Genomic DNA, 18,868 nt, shown 5'->3' with positions numbered 1-18,868 from the left:
CAGAAAGGCGAGAGGGTGGAATTCGGCGTGTGTGATTGGTGCGGGATTATTCCGGGGGACGAGAAATGGGCTGTTTTCTTGGAGAAGAAATTGATGGGAACAATCGGAACTAACGATAGCTGCTCTGGTCCGGAATATTTCAGTCTACAGGTATGTAGGCATTTGAGCTGCTCGCATAGGCGCATCCATCGGGACGCATTTGTTTTTACATATGGCCAGGCATCGTGTTGGCAGATTATCAACTGACCTATAACCCTTCACATACGAGCTCTCTTCAAGCTAGAAAGAGATGGGAGCTTCATCGGCAAAGGGATGGACGCATACAGAGGCTCAACAGCTTCTACCTTTTACGGACAAAATAACAAGGTAAATAGGCTATCCATTAGGCGCCAATCATGTCGGCTCCCTCTACACATAATGTCTCGTACTGTGAAAATTCACGTATCATAAGCTCAACTGGTGGTAATAAAATGTCTACAAAATCGGCCATCTTCTTCATGATACTGCGTATAGCAGCCGTCACAATGAAAACGGAGTTGGATATATCAAAAATTGCGCCTCCCATGGCCCCGAAGGACAATGGAGCAAGGAATGACTCCGCGCTGTGCAATGCAGGCCTTCCCAACTGAATACCCCGTTTCTTGATCTGGGGTATTCGAAACAAGGTAAGTATGAAGAAGAAAAGAAGAAAAACGAGCAAAAGGGTGGCGGCACGGAAGTTGTTTTATAGCTCCAAGTTGATGCCTGGCGCCAAAATTTGATATTCAGGCATCAAAGCACTAACAATTCCTAAGCGGAGCACGTGATCAGGATTCTGATTTTTGGTGCGCGGCAGGGCATGTCCCCACGAGGTACGTATCGATTGTAGGGCACGAAAACCCTTCGACGAATTTGACGAGTCTCATCCTCCGAAATTTCAACGACTTCCGAACAACGACCACCGGAGCCCACGTTGATCGCAAGCAGACACAATGGTATGGATAGATATCCCTAATCGAACACGTCGAATTGCTAGAACTCACCAGAGTGCTGACCTTTTTTCCCCGTCCAGGCGATCAAGCACAACCAGACGATCATCAGCAACCGTGAGCACTCCCCAATTAAAACCTCGAGGCGACGATACGAAACATCGTGAATGGCGACTGACCCCTCCCACAGACTTCCGCAAGGATTGGCAGCGACGGGTTCGCACCCACTTTGACCAGGTATGCGATCAACGACTCGGGAAAAAAAAACGAGATTTCGAGAGGAGGATATTGACTTGTTCGAAATAGCCCGGCCGTAAGACACGGAGACGCACTGCTCGTCAGGCCAAGGCCGCTGCTCTCGCTCCTCGTCCCGTCGACAAGCTGCGACCTGTCGTCCGATGCCCTACCGTTAAGTACAACCGACGGGTTCGTGCCGGTCGAGGTTTCACCCTCACCGAGCTCAAGGTACGATTGGATTGAAGAGTTCCATCCTCGCGATCCTTTGGCCTCAGCAATGCGAAAACAAAGCAATCACAATTGCAGGGGCCTCTGGACACGAGGAAGGACACAACCTAGCTGGTTGAGTTGATTCTAACAATTTCTCTACAGGAGGCCGGTATCTCCAAGTCCCTGGCTCCCACCATCGGTATCTCCGTCGATTTCCGCCGACAGAACCTGAGCGAGGAGGGCCTTGCCGCCAACGTTGCCCGCCTCAAGGCCTACAAGGATCGCCTGATCCTCCTGCCCCGCAAGTCCAACGCCCCCAAGAAGGGTGACACCAAGACCGACGTCGCTGCTCTCAACAAGGTCGCCTCCATCGCCGCCGCCCTGCCCATCGTTAGCGTCCCCGCTGGCGTTTCTGAGATTAAGAAGAGCGAGATCCCCGCCGCTGTTGAGGGTGGTGCCTACACTAAGCTTCGCATTGCCCGAAGCAACGCCAGATACCAGGGTGCCCGTGAGAAGCGTGCTCGGGACGCGGCTGAGGCCGAGACTGCCAAGAAATAAACTTTGTCAAAAAGGGAACTGGTGTTTTAAGGGTTTTTTGCTCTTTGCGTCTCTACGGGAGTGTTGCAAGGTCGGTTTCGAGGCTTTGATGAAAGTGCTAGGCCAGGTTACGGGAGGAAATATAAGCTCTTAGGTCCAGGTCAAAGAATTATTTGCATGATCAACCGGCCCTGCCCTGTATACACTAAAAAAAAGGGTCAAATGGCAGCATTTTAAACGAGCGCTGAGGCACACGTAGTTTCATGTCGTGAAAAGTTGCAATATTTTTTTTCTCGTTCAATTGGGTCTTTTGTCGCTACGTACACTATGAGTGATGTGAGGAGATATATATGAAGAGACTTAAAAAGATCAACAAGTATATGATGCGCACATGTCGCTGTGGGCAACCCCCTCTCCCCTCTTGTATATATCCAGACGAGTTAAAGAAGATCAAAACTCCACAGCGTCTCTCTGTAAGCCACAACTCCATTGACTTCCCCAATGCCTCAGTATTACGACGCCATCGCCTTCTGCGCTGCCACAATCTCCGTGCCCTCCTTGACCAGATCTTGCAAGATGCTCAGCCTCAGACCGGGTATCTGATCGCCCCACGTCCGGAGAAGTTCCGTGCACATCACCAGAGCATTCTCCCGATCTACCCGAATCATGCTCTCCTTCTGCCTGGGATCAGCCTGTTGAGGCTCGAGTCCGAGGCCCTCTGCCATGGACGTGATTTGGCCATCGGGGGCTGCCAGCGAGTACGACGCCTCCTCAATCTGATCGCTGCTTCCCGCATCGCTTAGGGGCGTCTCTCTTCCTGTGATGGCTTTGATGAGATCCGTCATTGTGCCGTGGATTTGGAGCAGCTCCAAGATGACGCGACTCCCTTCCTTGGAACGACACATGAGAGCGAAGACGAACCACGCTTCTGAGCGAAGACTTGGCCATTTCTGCTGGCTAATCAAAAACGAAAGGGCCCTGGCAACGTTGTGTTTGCTGTAAAAATATTCACGCCGTTGGTTTTCTTCAGGCTCAGACGACGTTATGCCACCTTCGACAACTGGAGGCTCCCAGTCTGCCAGCAAAGGCACAACAGGGCCAGAGTGAAGCATCCTGCACATGGCAGCTACAGCCCGAGCGGCCTCGAGCCTCGTGGGCTCAGCATCGGAGCGCTCGTAAAGAGTGATGATGCCATTCACGCTGGAGCGTTCACGAGCTGGGCTGGCTGGGTCTGCGCTGAGGGGAGCACAGATACGAGCAACATTGGCTGGGCAGTTGAGGAGAAGCAGCCGAGTAAGAGACACGGCGGCAAACTGCACCTGGGGCGAGGTATCCAAGCTGTACAACCGCGGCACGCATGCAACGTCCAACAAATCGCCGAGAAGTGGCTTGTTCTGGAGCGGAATGGCCAAGTTTTTCAAGAAAGACAAGGCTGAATGGAGAAGCTGCGCGTCGGTAATATCTTGATTCGAGAGGAGCCTTATCAGGGGGGCATGCGCAAAGTACACTTGAACAAGAGAGGTGGTGACTTCATCAGAGCGAGAGAGATTGCCTAGGGCGAGGCAAGCTGCCGTCTGGAGCTGGAGGTTCGAGCTCTGAAGCCAAGCAAGGAAGTTTTGGGCAACCTGGCTGTGCAATGGATAGCATGCGGCAAACAGGTCGTTGCCGGTGATGTCTGCCAAGCTGACGAGAAGAGAGGAGTAGAGCTTCTTCAGCGATGCTTCCGTATCAGCGTCATCGATCTCGAGCAGATTAAAATGCGTGTGTGCGTGGTAAAAGGTAGAAAGGAAGAGCTGCATCAAAGGCCCCTGGATCAGGGCCACCTGGAACTTGTCATCGGCAAGGTATGCGCCTGCCACTGAAACAAGAGATATGAAATCGTCAATGTCGTCTCGAGACGGCAAACTCGTGGCCAGTGTGAGCAGAATTTCCACGGTCCTAGGACTTGCACGAGCCGCTTCACCCTCTTGACTAACAAGAAGGGCGAGGATCTTGCAGAAATAGGGGACGAAGACGATATAGTTGGCAAGGCTTGGAGCGGACAAGAGATCGATGAGTCGCTGGTTGAGATTGGCCTGTGAAGCAGCCAGCTGTGCGGGTTCTTTACAACGGCAAGTTAGTGTCTTGACGGTTATTTATGAGACTTGGAGTCATCATTGTCCTCACCATAGTCAACCAGGATGTTGAACAGAACCGGGATCGAGAAGGGTATCAGGCTCTCATCCTGCAGGTGGTTGATGACAGTAACGAGATGATTTCCTTGAATCACCCTCGCACGGTTCTCGTCTGTATCTGCACATGAGTTTCCAACCAGCCGCAGGATATGAATTTTCAAGCCCTGCTTCAAGCCGTTGCCAGCAAGGACACGGAGGAAGAACTCCAAGATGCCAGAATCACCAAACGGACCACGCCACGCAACTATTCAGTTATCGATATCAAGTCAGTCTACCAGCACAGCTCGTCTTGTGCTTGGAGGTATCCAAAAGAAGGTCTCCTAGGACCAATTTTGCAATATTTTGATCTATTGGCTGACTGGTAGTGACTCACCATCTCTGCTGCCATCGCCCAGCTTCTCAACCATAAGCTCCAGGTCCTCCGACCCAGAGGTCCACACCTCACGACAGGCTGCTAGGATTGGTATCAACAGCTCGGTTCTCCTCTGACGAGCGTCCACAGATTCTGCGGACTCATCGTACTTATCAGGAGAGACTTTGCTGCCCTCTCGTTGGAGCATCTCTTCAATCTCCTTTGGCGCCATGACTGCAGCTGATTTTTTCCTTTTTTCACAAAAACACAATATTGCAACGTCTCAAGTTTTTCAAAGATCTGCTAAGGGACTCGCAATGAACAGATAGGGAGAGGACTGGGAAATTAGGTAATAAATGCTTTTCGAGATGGAAGCCTCTTCACGGCAACCCATGCGAGGTGATGACGACTGTGTGCTGTTAGGCCTAATTCAAGGTTCCTCAGCCTCAGCACCAAATGCATGAAACGGACGGAAAACCCTAGCCAAGCCAAGCCAACAACCGCGTATACGGCAGGCTCAGATTGGATTATGCAATTGCCGGAGCGTATTTTAGCTTCTTCCTCTCCGTACGGGACAGACGACGGCAAATAGTCTCCTGCCAATGGGCTCGATTTGCAAGGGCCCAGACATAGTCCAGGCAATTTAGTGAGATAGGCAATTGCGTGGCTCGTTTCAGGGGGATCCTCTCGCTGTGGCTGGAATTTGCCAGGATTACGAGGCGGGGGGGTTGCAGACGCCGGCAGGCTGACCGCGGTGAGCGTCGGCTCGGTGAGCGGCAGATTGTCGGGTAAAGAAAGGCTGGCGCCCCAAGTTTATCCCGGATAAGTCGCAAACTCGGAATTGGGAAAATTCAAGAGACAACGACTCTTGCATTCTCGGCCGCGGGACGGTGCTCATACTTGCTTGTCTTTTGGACAGCCGCATTCTACAGGATTTCCAAGTCTCTGTGAGAGAGCATCATTGATCTGCTTTACTTGGCTGTACTGGCTTCTTCGTCACCATGGTATGCCCGCACCAATTTTTTTTCTTACTTACCGAGGCCCGGAAACCCTTGATATTGCGACAACATCATGTCGGATGGCTGTGACAAATAACTAACCCTGAATAATTTTGCAACAGGCGCACAAATTTGTCATCACAGCCTTCCTCACAGGCTCTCGCATCCTGGGACGGTCCTTCATGGCCGCCTACCGACAAGCCCAGGCGTCGTCGCAATACCAGCGTGCGCAAGCCAAGAACGGCGTCAGCGCTTCAGGCCGAGCCTCTCTAACGGCCGGCATGACCCTTGAGGAGGCCTGCCGGATCCTGAACGTCAAGCCCCCCGCCAATGGCCAGGCCAACGTCGAGGAGGTGCTCGAGCGGTACAAGAGACTATTTGACGCAAACAACCCGGAAAAGGGTGGCAGCTTCTATCTCCAGAGCAAGATTGTAAGAGCAAAGGAGCGATTCGAAGCTGAGATTGGACCCATAAGAGAAAAAGCCGAGATGGAGGCTGAGGCAAAGGAGGGGTGGAAGCCCAAAGTCTACAAGGATGAATGAGCAGGGTTGAAGCGGACGACTTATACGACTACGGTATAATACGGTGTTTTGGAGGAGCAACGCTTACGTGGCAGCTCAATGTCCTAACTTGGAACAGTAGAGCGAGCCGCGAATCGCTCCCTCCAAGGAGGGGCGGGACGAGAACGAAATGTCCTCCCGTTGTATATGATTTCCTTTCTTTTTTTCTATTATTACCACATCTTCACTCGACAGTGGCATGGCACGGCGTTTATGGAGGAGGGAGACATCTAGAGGCTTCGATGCCACCGGAGACTGGGTCTAGACGAAATCAAAAAAAGCAAGGGCGATTTTGGAACTGACTTCAATACGCGCTGTCAGCATGCTTGTACGATACGAAACAATGTAACATACCACCTGTGTAAAATTGAAATGATTAGATGAAGCTCTGTCTGTTTATTGTGTTGACGTGTACTATATCTGATAGGTCATGTTTTTCTACGGACCAATCCCTTCCAATAGTCAAAGCTATTCTCATCACTCTGAAGACTCCATATCTTGCCGTTCCCTCTTCCTTCAGAATCAGTCTCCTCAACACGCAACATGCCCCAGTCGCGAGTGATGCCCACGACTCTCGCCTTGACGCCGCCTTCGGCCTCCAGCGTGATTGCCTGGCCCGTGTGCAGCCAGTGGCGATAGTACCGCGTCTCGAGGTCTTGAGAGAAGCCCTCGCGGCGGAACTGCTCATATATGGCCTCTAGACGAGTGAGGATGCGGGCAAGAAGGGTCTCTATGTGGAAAGGCGCAACGTTTGGCGGGAGCAGGTCGGAGAGGGAGGTTGTTGGGCGAGGGTTGGTTGCATTGATGCCGATGCCTAGAACGACTTGGTATGCGCCGTTGAAGTAACTGCATTGGGAGAGAATTCCACCGATTTTGACGTAGGATTGGGATGATGCCGGCTTTGTAGGATCAAGAGCATCTATTACTACGTTAGTATAAAAGGCATGTATAAGGATGTAGGCATCGAAAAAGAGAGATAGTAGAATCATTTGACATCTCATGTACTGCAACTTACATATATCATTGGGCCACTTCAATTTGACTGGCATCTTATCATAGCCTGCATCGTACGAGCGAATAGCCTCGACAATAGCAACAGCTGCAATATACTGGATGAAAACTATGGGCCGTGAAGCAGCAAGGTGGGCTGGGTGGTTGATGACGGTGGAAAAGAGGAGAGATCCAGGGGGTGCGACCCAAACGTTGTTTCCGCGTCCTCGACCTGCCACTTGGGTCGTAGCAGTGAAGGTGAAGCCTGTTGGCAATTTGCAGTTGAGCTTTGGGTTCCTGTAAGTCTGTGAGTCAGTCACTGTATTGAACGGTCATTTGAGGTGCAAAGTAAGACAAGATATACTTTTCAAGCAGAGTGTTGGTGCTGGTCACGACATCTCCGTAGAGCAGAACATCACCCCATTGTTCAGCGTCAGATTCAATCTTCCTATACTGCCTCAGGCTTGAATAGAACCGTTCGTGGCTGAAGCGTGGTGTCAGATCATCGCTGGGTAGTTTCATCTCATGAGCAATAATTTTCTTAGTAGCCGAGCTTGGGTCGTCAATCGTCTCGGTCAGTGGCAAAGAACTTTGAAGCTCATCCAAATTCAGTTCATCTTCTTGATTTATGATCTGGAAAGTATCCGCCTCTCCTCGGATGAATTCATTGCCATTCTCCTTTTCAATGACGTCTCCCCAGTCACACAGCAGCTCTGTTACCTTGCCGCCCTCGACAGCAGTAAGATGGAGGCTGGACAGCGAAGGAGGAGTATAATCATCTTGAACAACTTCAAGGCCCAATTCTGATAGGAGAGCTTTCAAAAAGCTGGTTCTAGACTTGTCGTCTGCGGCAAGTTTCTCGACCAGCTCGCTATATCCTGGAATGTCTGGGTGCGGATTGAGGTTGGCTGGGGCGAATCTTAAAGTATGTCAGCCGAAGGCCTCTATTCACAAAATCCCGATGAACGGTACGAACGACTTACTCCGGGTGAGGCCCGCTCAAAATTGCCTTGCCCTCTCCAACATGGCACAGGACGACTGCGGCCTTTTCACCACCCCCGTCCACATCCAAATCGTCCTTGTATGAAGCCAGAATCTCAATTTTGCGTCCTCCGGTTGCATCCGCATCAACAAAGACACCACCTCCGTTATAATAAACGGCGAATTCGTCAGGTATCTTGTCTCGCAGGGATTGTTTCTCGGCTTTGATAGTGGCAGCCCGAGCCCCCTTCTCACTTTGGTATTCGAATCCCTTAAAGGCCCCACCGCGACACGTTCCGGGGAAGAAACCAAGTTCTCTGCTGCCAACCACTTCCAAGGCCTTGTTGCCAACTTCAAATTCGCATCTGCTGCTGCCATAATACCCGCCGGCACAGAGGCCGAGATAAGCCCCTCCTCGCCGGACAAACTCGCTGATGCGGCGATTTCCTTGGCCATTGAACACCCGACAGTAGCCAAGATCAGCACCTCCCGGGAACACAAGAAGAGCGCAGGTCTGAGCCCACGGCTCCTTCAGGAGGGCCGTCTCATTGATGGGGATGATGGCGTAGTTGGGCGACAGAAGCCGGCGGAGTGAGTACATGCAATGCCGCACAGATTCTGCCGTGGTCCCGGTGCCTTTTGTTATAGTGAGCAAAATAATACTTGATATATAGCGTAGCAATCAACTGGAGGGAGAATATTGACCTGTGTGGACCAGAATATTGAGTCGACTGGGCGCCATGATGGCTGTTTCTCCGGCCGGGAGTGTCCAAGTCACGCCACCTAATAATCAATATTTGCTCTTTTCTTCTCTCTTACATCAACCGGCGCTGCCGCAACACCAAGACCATTGACGACGCTTGACAAGTCGCAAAATCTTTCGATATGCCCGGACAGGTGCAAGAAAAGCCGCCAGCAACGGGGGCTTCGGCCGCGGCAATTGAGGACGACGATGAACCGGACGAGTGGTGAGTAACGGGTTAAGGTTGTCTGTTTGAGAGGACCCGACGCTAAGCCGTGCCTTTGCGAACTCTAGGGACAAGCGGATATTCAGCACAGGCTGCGCGGGTGAGTTGCCGAATTGAAATCAAGTGATGAATGCTATACTTTTCTGGGGGTTTGAGAGACAAAAAAGAGAAGAAATCACTTAAACAAAACCGGGCATTTCTACAAAACATAGCATTTACAGAACATATCTCTCATATAGGGTAACTGGGCCGCTGACTCAGGAACAGATGAAAACGCCAAAATGACAGACTGCTACTACGAAAAGAAGGATTGGAGAGCTTGTGCAAAAGAGGCAAGAAATCATCTCAAACCTTTATTTACAATTATATCGAGTTTGAAGCAGTACTAATTGCGGTTTTACTTGCAGATGGAGGATTTCAAAGAATGCTGGAAGCAGCATGGTAATAATGAGCGGACCAGCACCAAGGACACATAAATGGTTGTGGTGTTACCAAATGTAATTTTTAACCTGAAGAAAAATGTAACAACAGTAAATAGAACTATCCTGACTCATCAAAAATATTTTTTTCATGCATTTTCCAACAAAGAAATAACGATTTGTATGTAATATTCACCAGAGCGTCAGAGGAGCAGTGAACAAAGAGCAAACAGCGGTAGCCGGAACTTCTTTTGACCGGGCCATATCGCCGATAACACATGAAATCTTAAGATGCCGTGAATTCACAAACATTGCCTTGAAACTGCAACCACACAAGATCCCAAGCTGCCAATCCCTATCCGTCATGTTCCCCTCACGCAGAGCCTTTTCCGCTGCCTCAAGGCAACTCGCCTGCCGCTCCTTCAGACCGATCCAGTCATCAGCACGCCTCTATTCCACAGAGACAACAACTACGTCAACGACGGCAGAGCCCGCAGCACCTCCCGCCAAACCCACCTCTCCCCCAGCAGCAAACACGCCGAGATACGCAAAGCCCGTGCCCAAAGCGACCAAGCCGGCAGTAGCAGCTTCTACCCCGTCCCCCGCAGCATCTTACAGCGATGTCGTCTACCAGGCCAAGAGCATTGCGTACGAGGACGCAAGGGAGGATGGCGAAGTGACGGACCCGGCCGCCGTGGACTGGACGAGGAGTTTCTACGGCATCTCGGCCCAGCCGGTGACGGAGAAGCAGTTCAAATCCTTGATGCAGCCTGTGGACGAGAAGGATATCGAGGTCAAGCCCGACGGCGTCATCTATCTGCCAGAGATCAAGTACAGGAGAAGGTTGAACGAGGCCTTTGGTCCCATGGGATGGGGCCTGATCCCCAAGGGAGAGGCTGTCGTTGGCGATTCGATTGTGACCCGCGAGTATGCGCTCATCGTCGATGGCCGGTAAGACCCTACCAATCACTGCGTCGTCGTTCGAAGCCGCCTGCTAACACCCACTGTTTCAACAGCTTTGTCTCACAAGCCCAGGGCGAAAACTCGTACTTCTCCCCCGAACAGTTGCCCTCTGCCGTCGAAGGCTGCAAGTCAAACGCCTTGATGCGCTGCTGCAAAGACCTAGGCATCGCCTCCGAGCTGTGGGACCCTCACTTTGTCCGATGGTTCAAGAAGAACCACATGGAGGAAGTGTGGGTAGAGCACGTCACAACCAAGAAGAAGCGACTGCAATGGTACAGGAAGGGTGACGTGGATGTGTCGTATCCTTACAAGGTTAGCAAATAAAGACCTGGTGGGATAAGCTTTTACGTCGCCGGGGAGGCAATTTACGAGGGCTTTGCGAGGAGTAGAAAGAGAGCCACCCCCAACAACAAATTACATTGATGACACCACGGGCGAGGAGGGGACTTGTATGATACATGTATTGAGAGAAACAGTTTTTTTGTTGATGCCGTGCGGCAGGGTTTTGGTTAGACTTATGGGTTGGATGTACACAAAAAAGGCATCTGCGGGGGCCGTCTTTTACTCCCCTCGACATATCATGACACAATATCCCAAGGAGTGCCATGTCTCCGTACAAATCCATGCATAACATCCGCGCGACATGATGGTAACAGGTTGTCTACGCGTTCAGTCTATATTCGCGGGCCAGCCATTCCCCTCGATATTCTTGTTCTTCCTAGTCCTCTAACCCAGAGCTGTGGCCCGTACCCGGCTGTGCATTGCGGCTCCATGAAGGCATCCACGAACCACCGTCGCCGCCTCCGGCATGACGGCGCCGGAGGTTGGATTCATCTTCGGCTCCGCTCTCGGCATCGATCTTCTCAAAGTCGGTCTCGCTGCGGCTCTTGCTCAGTCCACTCCATCCGCTTAGTCCGCTAGGCGGCCTCTGTGTGACCTCTTCGTCGCTCTCCATGTGCCTGGAGCGAGATCGGGACTGCGGATGTCCGCCGTTTCGCTGAAGCTGCGCCGCTTCCCGGTCGAGAGCAGTGAGAAGGACGCTGAGCCGGTCCCGCTGAGAGGCAATGAAGGTCATCCTCTCGTTCGAGTCTTGTATGTGAGATGGAACAACTGATGATGCCGAATAGCTACCAGCATCGCTTCGCGCCCCCGAGCCGCCAGTCGCCGCAGCTACGGCGCTGGCCAGCAGACCAAAGAGATCTGAGCCCACATTCGAGGGGGCGGCAGGCCCAGATGCTGCCGGAATGCTGAATCGAGCGAGGAGCGACTGTGTGTAGCTCTGGTAGGTGCTCTGAGGCGGAGTGGGAGGCTCGGGCTCGCTGGGCGGCAGGCCTAGGACATTGACTCTCAAGTAGTCGATTGCCTTTCGGAAGTAGTCGATGCCGGCCGCCTTGAGACGCTCATGAGCGCTCGCGATGAACTCGTCGATCTGCGCTTCGTTTTCGCGGAGGAACGGGTGTACGTGCTGCTCGTACAGGAACCGAGCGCCCTGAGTTTGTGGTAGAATCAGGTATAGGAAGAAAAGAAGGCGGATGTAGCCATAGAACGGCACCCTATAAACCAGTCGAATCAATATTAGAGCGTCACCAAGCGGCGTGAGACTGACACGGGAGCAGCTGTAAGACGTACCACGCAAGGATAAAGTACACCCACGACTCTACCAGCAGACAGCAGCTAAACACGACCCAGTACATGAGCCATGGCGTCAGCTGTGCAGGATCCGATGTCTTAAGGGCTTTGTAGGAAGCAAAGATGGGGAAGAGGAAAGATGCAATAGAGCTGTTTTGCTTGGGGCATTAGCCATTAGCGCTTCTTAGCAGTGACGGCATGGCGGGGCAGATAAACGCACGATAAGAGCATCGCAAAGAGGTCGAACATGATGGCGGGAGGACGAGGCCCGACGCGGCCCGTTTGACGTCCAAAGGGGGATTGAATGCAGGTGTATGGGAGAGGAGTCGATGAGGAGCTCTAGGGTGCCTTTATTGCTGGTCACTATCACGGCGGGTTTGTGGAAGCAGAAGGTTATACAAGGTATGAGATGAGATGAGAGGCGGCCTGAGGTTGGGAGAAAAGGGATTAGTTAGGCCCAAGGCCGCTTCAGCCCAGCAGCCCTTTTTGTTTGCGACTGAGCCGGGCTTCTAAAGTGAGGCGACGGCAAATGCTGAAGCCTCTAAGCGGACTAAGCTCAGGTGGCAGAGCAGCCTCTCAGCAGGGAGTAGCAGTACTAGCTTGTACGGAGTAATAGTGAGGATGGTAAAAGGGGAAAAAGGCAGCAGGATGGCTGTCGTGTGAGCAGTAGGGCGGGCACCTGAGATGCTGAAACCGGAAGAAGCGTGCGGTGTAAAGTGTCGCTCAACGGCAGAGACTCCCCGCAATTGCGAATCCGGCCCGGCGAGGTGCTCGTGACTGAGCCTGAAGCGGCTGTAAGCGTGTCTTCCGGACTTGGGGATGACGCAGTGTGGTGTCTACCTGAGCTGGGGGGGTGGCTTGTTAGGGGAGAGAGAGAGGAGAGGACGTAGGGGATTTGTAGAGGTAACTGCTAGGTACTAAAGCAGCGAGGATTCCGGGCTGCGAGAGTGACTTGAGGTGTTGAGGAGCAATGACGAGAGAGTTGCGTTGAAAGATGCTTACCAGATAAAGCCAAAGGACGGATGGGACATTCACATGTCATCGAATCATCGAATGCATTTATACAGGCACATGTCAGTATGCGGAGAGGCCCGATTGAATGAGAGCGATCCACGGAAAGAACACGGCGGGAAGCCAATGCACGGACGGGAATAGGAGGTTGTGCATGTATAATCTAAATTTAGCAGACCGAAACCAACAAATACCGTGTATCCTCTGTGGCGCAATTGGCTAGCGCGTCTGACTGTTAATCAGGAGGTTGGAAGTTCGAGCCTTCCCGGAGGAGACGCAACATCAAAATCATCTTTTTGCAAATATTATCATAATTTTTTTTTAATATCAATTGCATCTTATCCACATGTATTTTTACATCCTGGGGATCTAAATGATGGATGGGTAGAATTTCGACGTCTTCGCTCTTCCCTCTTTTTGTGAGATTGTATCGTCATCGGTGCCTTTTCGCTTGTCCGAATTCCCAGATGGCAAGTGCGCCGGTTGGTAGTTGCACTTTTACTGCGAAAGACGAACTTACATTTTCTGGAAACTGGAAAGAACAAACTAGCCGATTGAAAAAGTAAAAGAAATAAATTGCCTGCTATTATAACTGCCTACATACGTCCTTGATTGTTCTTTGCGCCTTTGTTAACCATCGATTTCTTCTCCATCACTCGTCATTTCACATGCACCAAATCATCACCTCTCTTGTGCCCTGGGAAATCCCTGGGTATATATAGGTACTAGGTATGTATGTGTGTGTGTGTTCAACCTCGATTCTATAGAGTATACCCACCACATCAACAGCTTCTTTTACATCAGCTGGCGAGCCTGCTCTGCAACAAGTTCTGAAAAAGATGCGATCCCTTCTGCAAAAGGGATGGTCCATAGGTCCATGCCGCATATGCACTGCCAAAGATGGCCAACCACGATGCTATACCTCTGGCAATAAGGATCCTGTGAAGGAATTTCATCGCAGCCGTGTCATTGACCCAAGGAAATGGCTCGTCTTTTGGCACCTCTTTGCCCAGGAATTCGCACAGCGGTCCCCAGCTATCCTCAGCCGTCCAGACCAAAACCTTGCTGTTCCTCTTCTTGGCTTCGTCGAGGACATGCTTCTGGTATGCATCATAAAAGCCATCCAGATCGTTAGTGTGCCACCGCTCCTCCCATTGTTTCTTTGCTATGTAGTGCATATACCAGTGCAGACGATCGTTTTTCACGGGCAGGCAGAGCAACAGATAAGTCCATGTGCGGAAAAAAGCTATGCTATTGTTCCAGCTTTGCAGCCAGGACTTATCACCTCCTTTTCGCTGGTTTAAAACCAGCAAGGCGTCTGGATACATGTCCATCAGATCGTCGATGAACCAGAATCCAGGGAAGTCCGCAGTGGCTTTGTAGCCATCGAAAATCTTGTGCAGCAAAGCCTGTCTTTTTTGCTTGTCGCGTTCTTGCATGGCTTCGAGGACGATCTCGGCGCGCGCATTGCTGGGCATTACATGGGCCATGTGCATGCAAGGGAAGAATCCCAGATGAGGAGACTCAAAAGCAGCTTGAAGCGATGAGGTTGCACATCGAGGGAGACCAGCGCCGATGACTTGCATCTGAGGCCCAAGGGCTCGTCGATCTGGGCCCTTGGTTTCAGAAAGGAACCGCATGTTGAAAGCAGTGACAGACAATTAGTTGTACCGAGTTGACAAATGCTGAAGAGTGGGAGCTTGTGGCCGACGGAATCATGACCTGGAATATCGTTATCTTATAGTCCACGGCTGAACTACATGTACACTTGTGACATCTTCACACCACCTTACTGACAAGACTAGCAAGGTAATTTACTTTCACCATTCAAGAGCCCACATCATGCTTTGCCTTTCTCACCATTGTCATTTCAGGTGACAGATCCCGCCCTGGGCCAATTTAGTTGCACTACACTTCTCTAGCATGGTTTCGGACTGGTAACTCAAGAAGTGAAGACATATCTATTTGCGGACAGGCCCTTGGTATGTTCCACTGATACCTCGGAGTTTGCCTAATTGTCACACAGGTACTGATTTCACGTTGTCGAACATGGAGAATGTAAGGCAAATTTAGCTGTGATTAATCAACGACGCCTTCTGAGCTACGACTAATCACTAATCAAACTAGTAGTTGAGCTGGGAAGTTTAGCGGAACTCGCCTACGGACCGTCGGGCTAGCAGAAGTTTAGAACATGCGAACATACGATAGCGAATCCCTCCTCACTCCTATGGCAAAGAGGATCAACTATGCTGCTAGGGCTTATGTGGATGGTTGAATGAAGCTCCCGAACCCCTTTTGTAGGCTCTTAGAGGCGGACCAACTGGAAAGATTCGATGCGCGACTTGTTTAGCTGCAGAGGTGTGTGTATACATGGATGTCATTGCATTCATTCTACGAATCTATTTGCAAAAGCTTATGTGACTATAGAAACTGAGCAAGCGATCGAAAAATAGTCACCAATGAACACAACGGAACGACTATGCACATTTTCCGCGGCACATAACCACATGTACCACACGACACGACAAAATATTTTGTTATTTACAAGTAGGCATGTAAGTGTTGGATGCTTTGGCTCCCCCCAACATGCATATGTACTACATTCTGACTGTCAGACGCCAGTTAGTTGGCACCAATAGTTACAAGTCCACATACACCCTGGGGATCTTTTCTCTAGCGTGTGACCAGCTTCAAGGCCGGTCTGGCCAAAGTTCCTTTGCGACGTCTCTCACCAACCTCAGCTTTGCAAACATCTTATCCTCAGTCATTCCATCGGCACCAACAGATACGCTGGCGAAGCCGCACTGCGGGCTAATGCCAATATTCTCCATGACTTCCTCGACGCTGCGCTGTTGACCGTCTGCAATGATCTTTGCAGCTTCCAGGACACGCCGCTTGATCTCCTGAGGGTCCTCAAGCGTGGGATCCTTGGTCGTCACGACGCCAAGGACAACGTTCTTGTTCTTGGGGAGGAAGCGCAAGGGCTCGAAACCACCGGATCTGGCGTTGTCGTACTCGAGGAAGAAGGTGTCGTAATTGAGAACCTTGAAGAACTGCTCGGCGATTTTCTCATACGATCCCTCACTGAAATGGACTGACTTTGAAAAGTTACCTGTAGAAAGCACACGGAATGAGTCAAATGAAAGGAGCAGATGGAACAGGCTTGAGGGTATGGCATCGCGACTCACCTCGGCAGATATGCAGTCCAACATGGAGTCCCTCAGGACGATCCGCGATACAGTCATTATGAGCCTTCAAATATAAGTCAAACAGCTCATCAGGATCCACACCCTCATTGCGCAGCGAGTCTCGCATCTCATCTGAGCAGAAATACGCCATCGTGGGGTCGTCAATCTGGAGGTTACGCAGTCCCTCGCCGTACAGTGTCTTGATCTCCTTTTGATACGCTACTGCCAAATCCGCAAAGAATTCCTCGTCAGATGAATAGGCAGCGGCACTATAACACTTGCCCGGAGCCAGCCTCAAGTGGAAATAGCAGGGCGGAGGCATTGTGAATTTGCATTCTCCCCACTGCTCCTGCGGCACAGAATTGCGCAGCAGCATCCAGTTTTCAAGATACGGGCTGTTATCATAACGGATCTTGCCCTCGCAGATGGCGGCCATGGGATACTGCTGCCCGGATTTCTTGAGTGCTGCGATAGGCGGCGCAGAGAGTCGTGCTAGGTCCCATGGCACGGGGCTGACTTCACGGAAGCCGGTGAGTTTCTCGAAGAATCCCGAGAAGTAGTATTTGCGGTCGAACTCGCCTGACGATAGAGCTCTTGTGCCATTGAGTTGCTGCTTTTTGACGGCCTCTTTGATGGCAGTTTGTTGGGCTAGGCGGAGCTGCTCTGCAGTGATTTCACCTTGGTCGAATTGTCTCTGGTGGTCGGATACATAGGCTGGCCGGATGAGGGAGCCGATGTGGTCGGCGTGAAAAGGGAGTCTCGTCATATTCAGATGATCAAGTCGTCTTCTCTGGTTGGTTAAAGAATATCTCAAATGAATATCAACTTCAATGTATGCTAACATACAACCTATTTATCCATGACATCAACAGTGCGAGCATTGACAATTACCTCAAGCCACGAGATCGGCTCTGGTAGCAGTGCAGCATAGTCCAACTTTACTATCTTTCCCCGCAGCTCCGCAACAATTCCCCTACATTTGTGGATGAGCGAACTGACGGCTCGTCGACTTTCATCGAATCACCGCGGCCGTCACCAGAGTCTCTGCATGAACATGTGTGATAAATGCCACAAGGTTACAGAACTTGCGGGGATTCGGCCCGCTTGAATGTGAACGACGCGTAGCGTTACACCGGCATTTGGACCCGGAATCTTCAAATGAGGGTCATTGATAGCTGAGCGTCGAATCGTGTGCAATAGTCGAAACCACAGCTTGACAGGGATCATGACTTCATCGTCCGGATAAAATGGTTGTTGTGGATGGAACGGGGCCGAGGGGCTATTTTCCGGCGGCACCAACTGACCCGAGTCAGCGAAATGCCACAACCCGTCTTGGATAATAAGAGGCAGAGTATACTTGTAGTCTCTTTGCACTGGGTTGTGGATATCTGGACTGTTGGTCCTGCCGTACCATTCATCAGCGCGTCACTGTCTTTGATTCATCCGCATTTCTTCCGTTATGTAATTAGGAGACTCATGGGATCTACAAGCAATATAGAGTTCTTTCGTAGATGATAGGGTAAGTAGACATATACCCTCTGGTAAAGAAAACAACCACTGCATTGAATATATCGTTTTTTCGGGGCAATCCAGGGGAATAATCAGTTCATATTGTAGATGATATTCCGAATTTTCCACTATATTCTAAATATATAAGTTCTGGCAATATGTCAAAGCTCTGCGCATTATATTTTAAAAAATCAACATTCGAGTAGATACAAATATTAGCTTTAAAAAAAACATTATGATATGGTTCTCTCTGCACAATGCAAAGGGGTCAACATGCATCCCTCCAGTCCAGCGGATCTCGCTATACTCCCTTGCATCAAATCAGAGACAAACCCCACGTCGACGCGTTTGTCTCATAACGCCACCGCGTTTGGTCCTCCTCCAACATCGTCTCTGTGAAACCAATGTCTTCGTGGCGATAGCTGAGCTGAGATTCCTCATTGTATTCGATCCGCCGCGGCATCGATTCTACTGTGCATGCCATATCCCATCATCGGACTCCAATGTTTCTCTACGCAAGACACCTTTGCTCGGTTGGTTTGTATTGTATTTTTCTCGCTGTAGACACAGCGGCATTCCTTGTCATTACCGATGCAACAAGAATCTCTCGTGAGCTACAGACTTCTTGGAGATCATTCGGCTTGCCCCCAGATGTTGGACAGATTGACTAGCCTTCTTTGGCTGTATGATATGCGGGTGAGAGCTTGGTTGCATGTTGGTCTGCATGTTTATGGCCTTATTCATGTATAGGAATTTGGATATCGGCGTTTCCTTGGCTGTCCCCTTCTCTAATCCGCTGATGACCAACAGCTGGCTTGGGACTAATAGCATAAAAATAGCTGACTGCCATGGTCTGTGGAATCTAAGACGGTTTCTACACTAAGAAGAAAGTGGTCCTGAGGAATTCCAAGGAAGTCTTCACACTAACCGCTTGCTTTCCTAGCAAAACCATATTGCGAGACATCAAGAAATGCTGGCACGCCCAGAGGTGGCCAAGGATGCGCTCTGCGCGATCAACGCAGATCGCACCCCGGGATGATCACCCACATGCATTCTTCAAGATAGATTGTATTGATGTTCTCTGACGCGCGTGGTGGATTAGATGCACCCCGTCTGCAGTTATAAATAATGGCACACTCTCCCCTTGGAAGCACAATCTCTTCATCGCAGCAAC

The 18,868-nt window shown here is 50.8% G+C and overlaps 9 protein-coding genes across 9 annotated transcripts; 4 read left to right on the top strand and 5 right to left on the bottom strand.

The window, feature by feature from the left end:
• Positions 1-919: 919 nt before the first annotated feature.
• On the top strand, positions 920-2,251 carry TRIVIDRAFT_86638 (uncharacterized protein; the record flags this gene model as incomplete). Its single annotated transcript, XM_014102342.1, has 5 exons — positions 920-974; positions 1,052-1,085; positions 1,159-1,205; positions 1,275-1,433; positions 1,578-2,251. 5 exons carry the CDS (start codon positions 972-974, stop codon positions 1,971-1,973), a joined length of 639 nt encoding a protein of 212 aa, XP_013957817.1.
• A 213-nt stretch (positions 2,252-2,464) lies between these two features.
• TRIVIDRAFT_63969 (uncharacterized protein) lies at positions 2,465-4,710 on the bottom strand (the record flags this gene model as incomplete). Its single annotated transcript, XM_014102341.1, has 3 exons — positions 2,465-4,053; positions 4,119-4,370; positions 4,500-4,710. 3 exons carry the CDS (start codon positions 4,708-4,710, stop codon positions 2,465-2,467), a joined length of 2,052 nt encoding a protein of 683 aa, XP_013957816.1.
• A 670-nt stretch (positions 4,711-5,380) lies between these two features.
• TRIVIDRAFT_111113 (uncharacterized protein) lies at positions 5,381-6,337 on the top strand (the record flags this gene model as incomplete). The annotated part of the gene is made up of 2 exons (XM_014102340.1): positions 5,381-5,482; positions 5,599-6,337. The coding sequence occupies 2 exons, from the start codon at positions 5,480-5,482 to the stop codon at positions 6,016-6,018; spliced, it is 423 nt and encodes a 140-aa protein (XP_013957815.1).
• A 77-nt stretch (positions 6,338-6,414) lies between these two features.
• On the bottom strand, positions 6,415-8,749 carry TRIVIDRAFT_82399 (uncharacterized protein; the record flags this gene model as incomplete). Its single annotated transcript, XM_014102339.1, has 5 exons — positions 6,415-6,955; positions 7,052-7,323; positions 7,391-7,945; positions 8,010-8,643; positions 8,713-8,749. The coding sequence occupies 5 exons, from the start codon at positions 8,747-8,749 to the stop codon at positions 6,465-6,467; spliced, it is 1,989 nt and encodes a 662-aa protein (XP_013957814.1).
• Positions 8,750-8,892: 143 nt separating this feature from the next.
• On the top strand, positions 8,893-9,451 carry TRIVIDRAFT_147343 (uncharacterized protein; the record flags this gene model as incomplete). Its single annotated transcript, XM_014102338.1, has 4 exons — positions 8,893-8,975; positions 9,044-9,075; positions 9,243-9,347; positions 9,399-9,451. The coding sequence occupies 4 exons, from the start codon at positions 8,893-8,895 to the stop codon at positions 9,449-9,451; spliced, it is 273 nt and encodes a 90-aa protein (XP_013957813.1).
• Positions 9,452-9,830: 379 nt separating this feature from the next.
• TRIVIDRAFT_129798 (uncharacterized protein) lies at positions 9,831-10,675 on the top strand (the record flags this gene model as incomplete). The annotated part of the gene is made up of 2 exons (XM_014102337.1): positions 9,831-10,345; positions 10,411-10,675. Coding segments are annotated over 2 exons (780 nt in total), but the record flags the coding sequence as incomplete, so codon positions are not given.
• A 147-nt stretch (positions 10,676-10,822) lies between these two features.
• TRIVIDRAFT_73979 (uncharacterized protein) lies at positions 10,823-12,400 on the bottom strand (the record flags this gene model as incomplete). Its single annotated transcript, XM_014102336.1, has 3 exons — positions 10,823-11,910; positions 11,987-12,136; positions 12,207-12,400. 3 exons carry the CDS (start codon positions 12,233-12,235, stop codon positions 11,076-11,078), a joined length of 1,014 nt encoding a protein of 337 aa, XP_013957811.1.
• A 1,397-nt stretch (positions 12,401-13,797) lies between these two features.
• On the bottom strand, positions 13,798-14,637 carry TRIVIDRAFT_220854 (uncharacterized protein; the record flags this gene model as incomplete). Its single annotated transcript, XM_014102335.1, has 1 exon — positions 13,798-14,637. The coding sequence occupies one exon, from the start codon at positions 14,635-14,637 to the stop codon at positions 13,798-13,800; it is 840 nt and encodes a 279-aa protein (XP_013957810.1).
• A 1,050-nt stretch (positions 14,638-15,687) lies between these two features.
• On the bottom strand, positions 15,688-16,951 carry TRIVIDRAFT_55917 (uncharacterized protein; the record flags this gene model as incomplete). Its single annotated transcript, XM_014102334.1, has 2 exons — positions 15,688-16,109; positions 16,186-16,951. The coding sequence occupies 2 exons, from the start codon at positions 16,949-16,951 to the stop codon at positions 15,688-15,690; spliced, it is 1,188 nt and encodes a 395-aa protein (XP_013957809.1).
• Positions 16,952-18,868: the final 1,917 nt, after the last annotated feature.

This window comes from Trichoderma virens (genome assembly GCF_000170995.1).
Source record: "Trichoderma virens Gv29-8 chromosome Unknown TRIVIscaffold_5, whole genome shotgun sequence".
Lineage (NCBI taxonomy): Eukaryota > Fungi > Ascomycota > Sordariomycetes > Hypocreales > Hypocreaceae > Trichoderma > Trichoderma virens.
The sequence above is the reverse complement of the archived record's forward strand: the minus strand, read 5'-3'. Positions and strand labels throughout refer to the sequence as shown.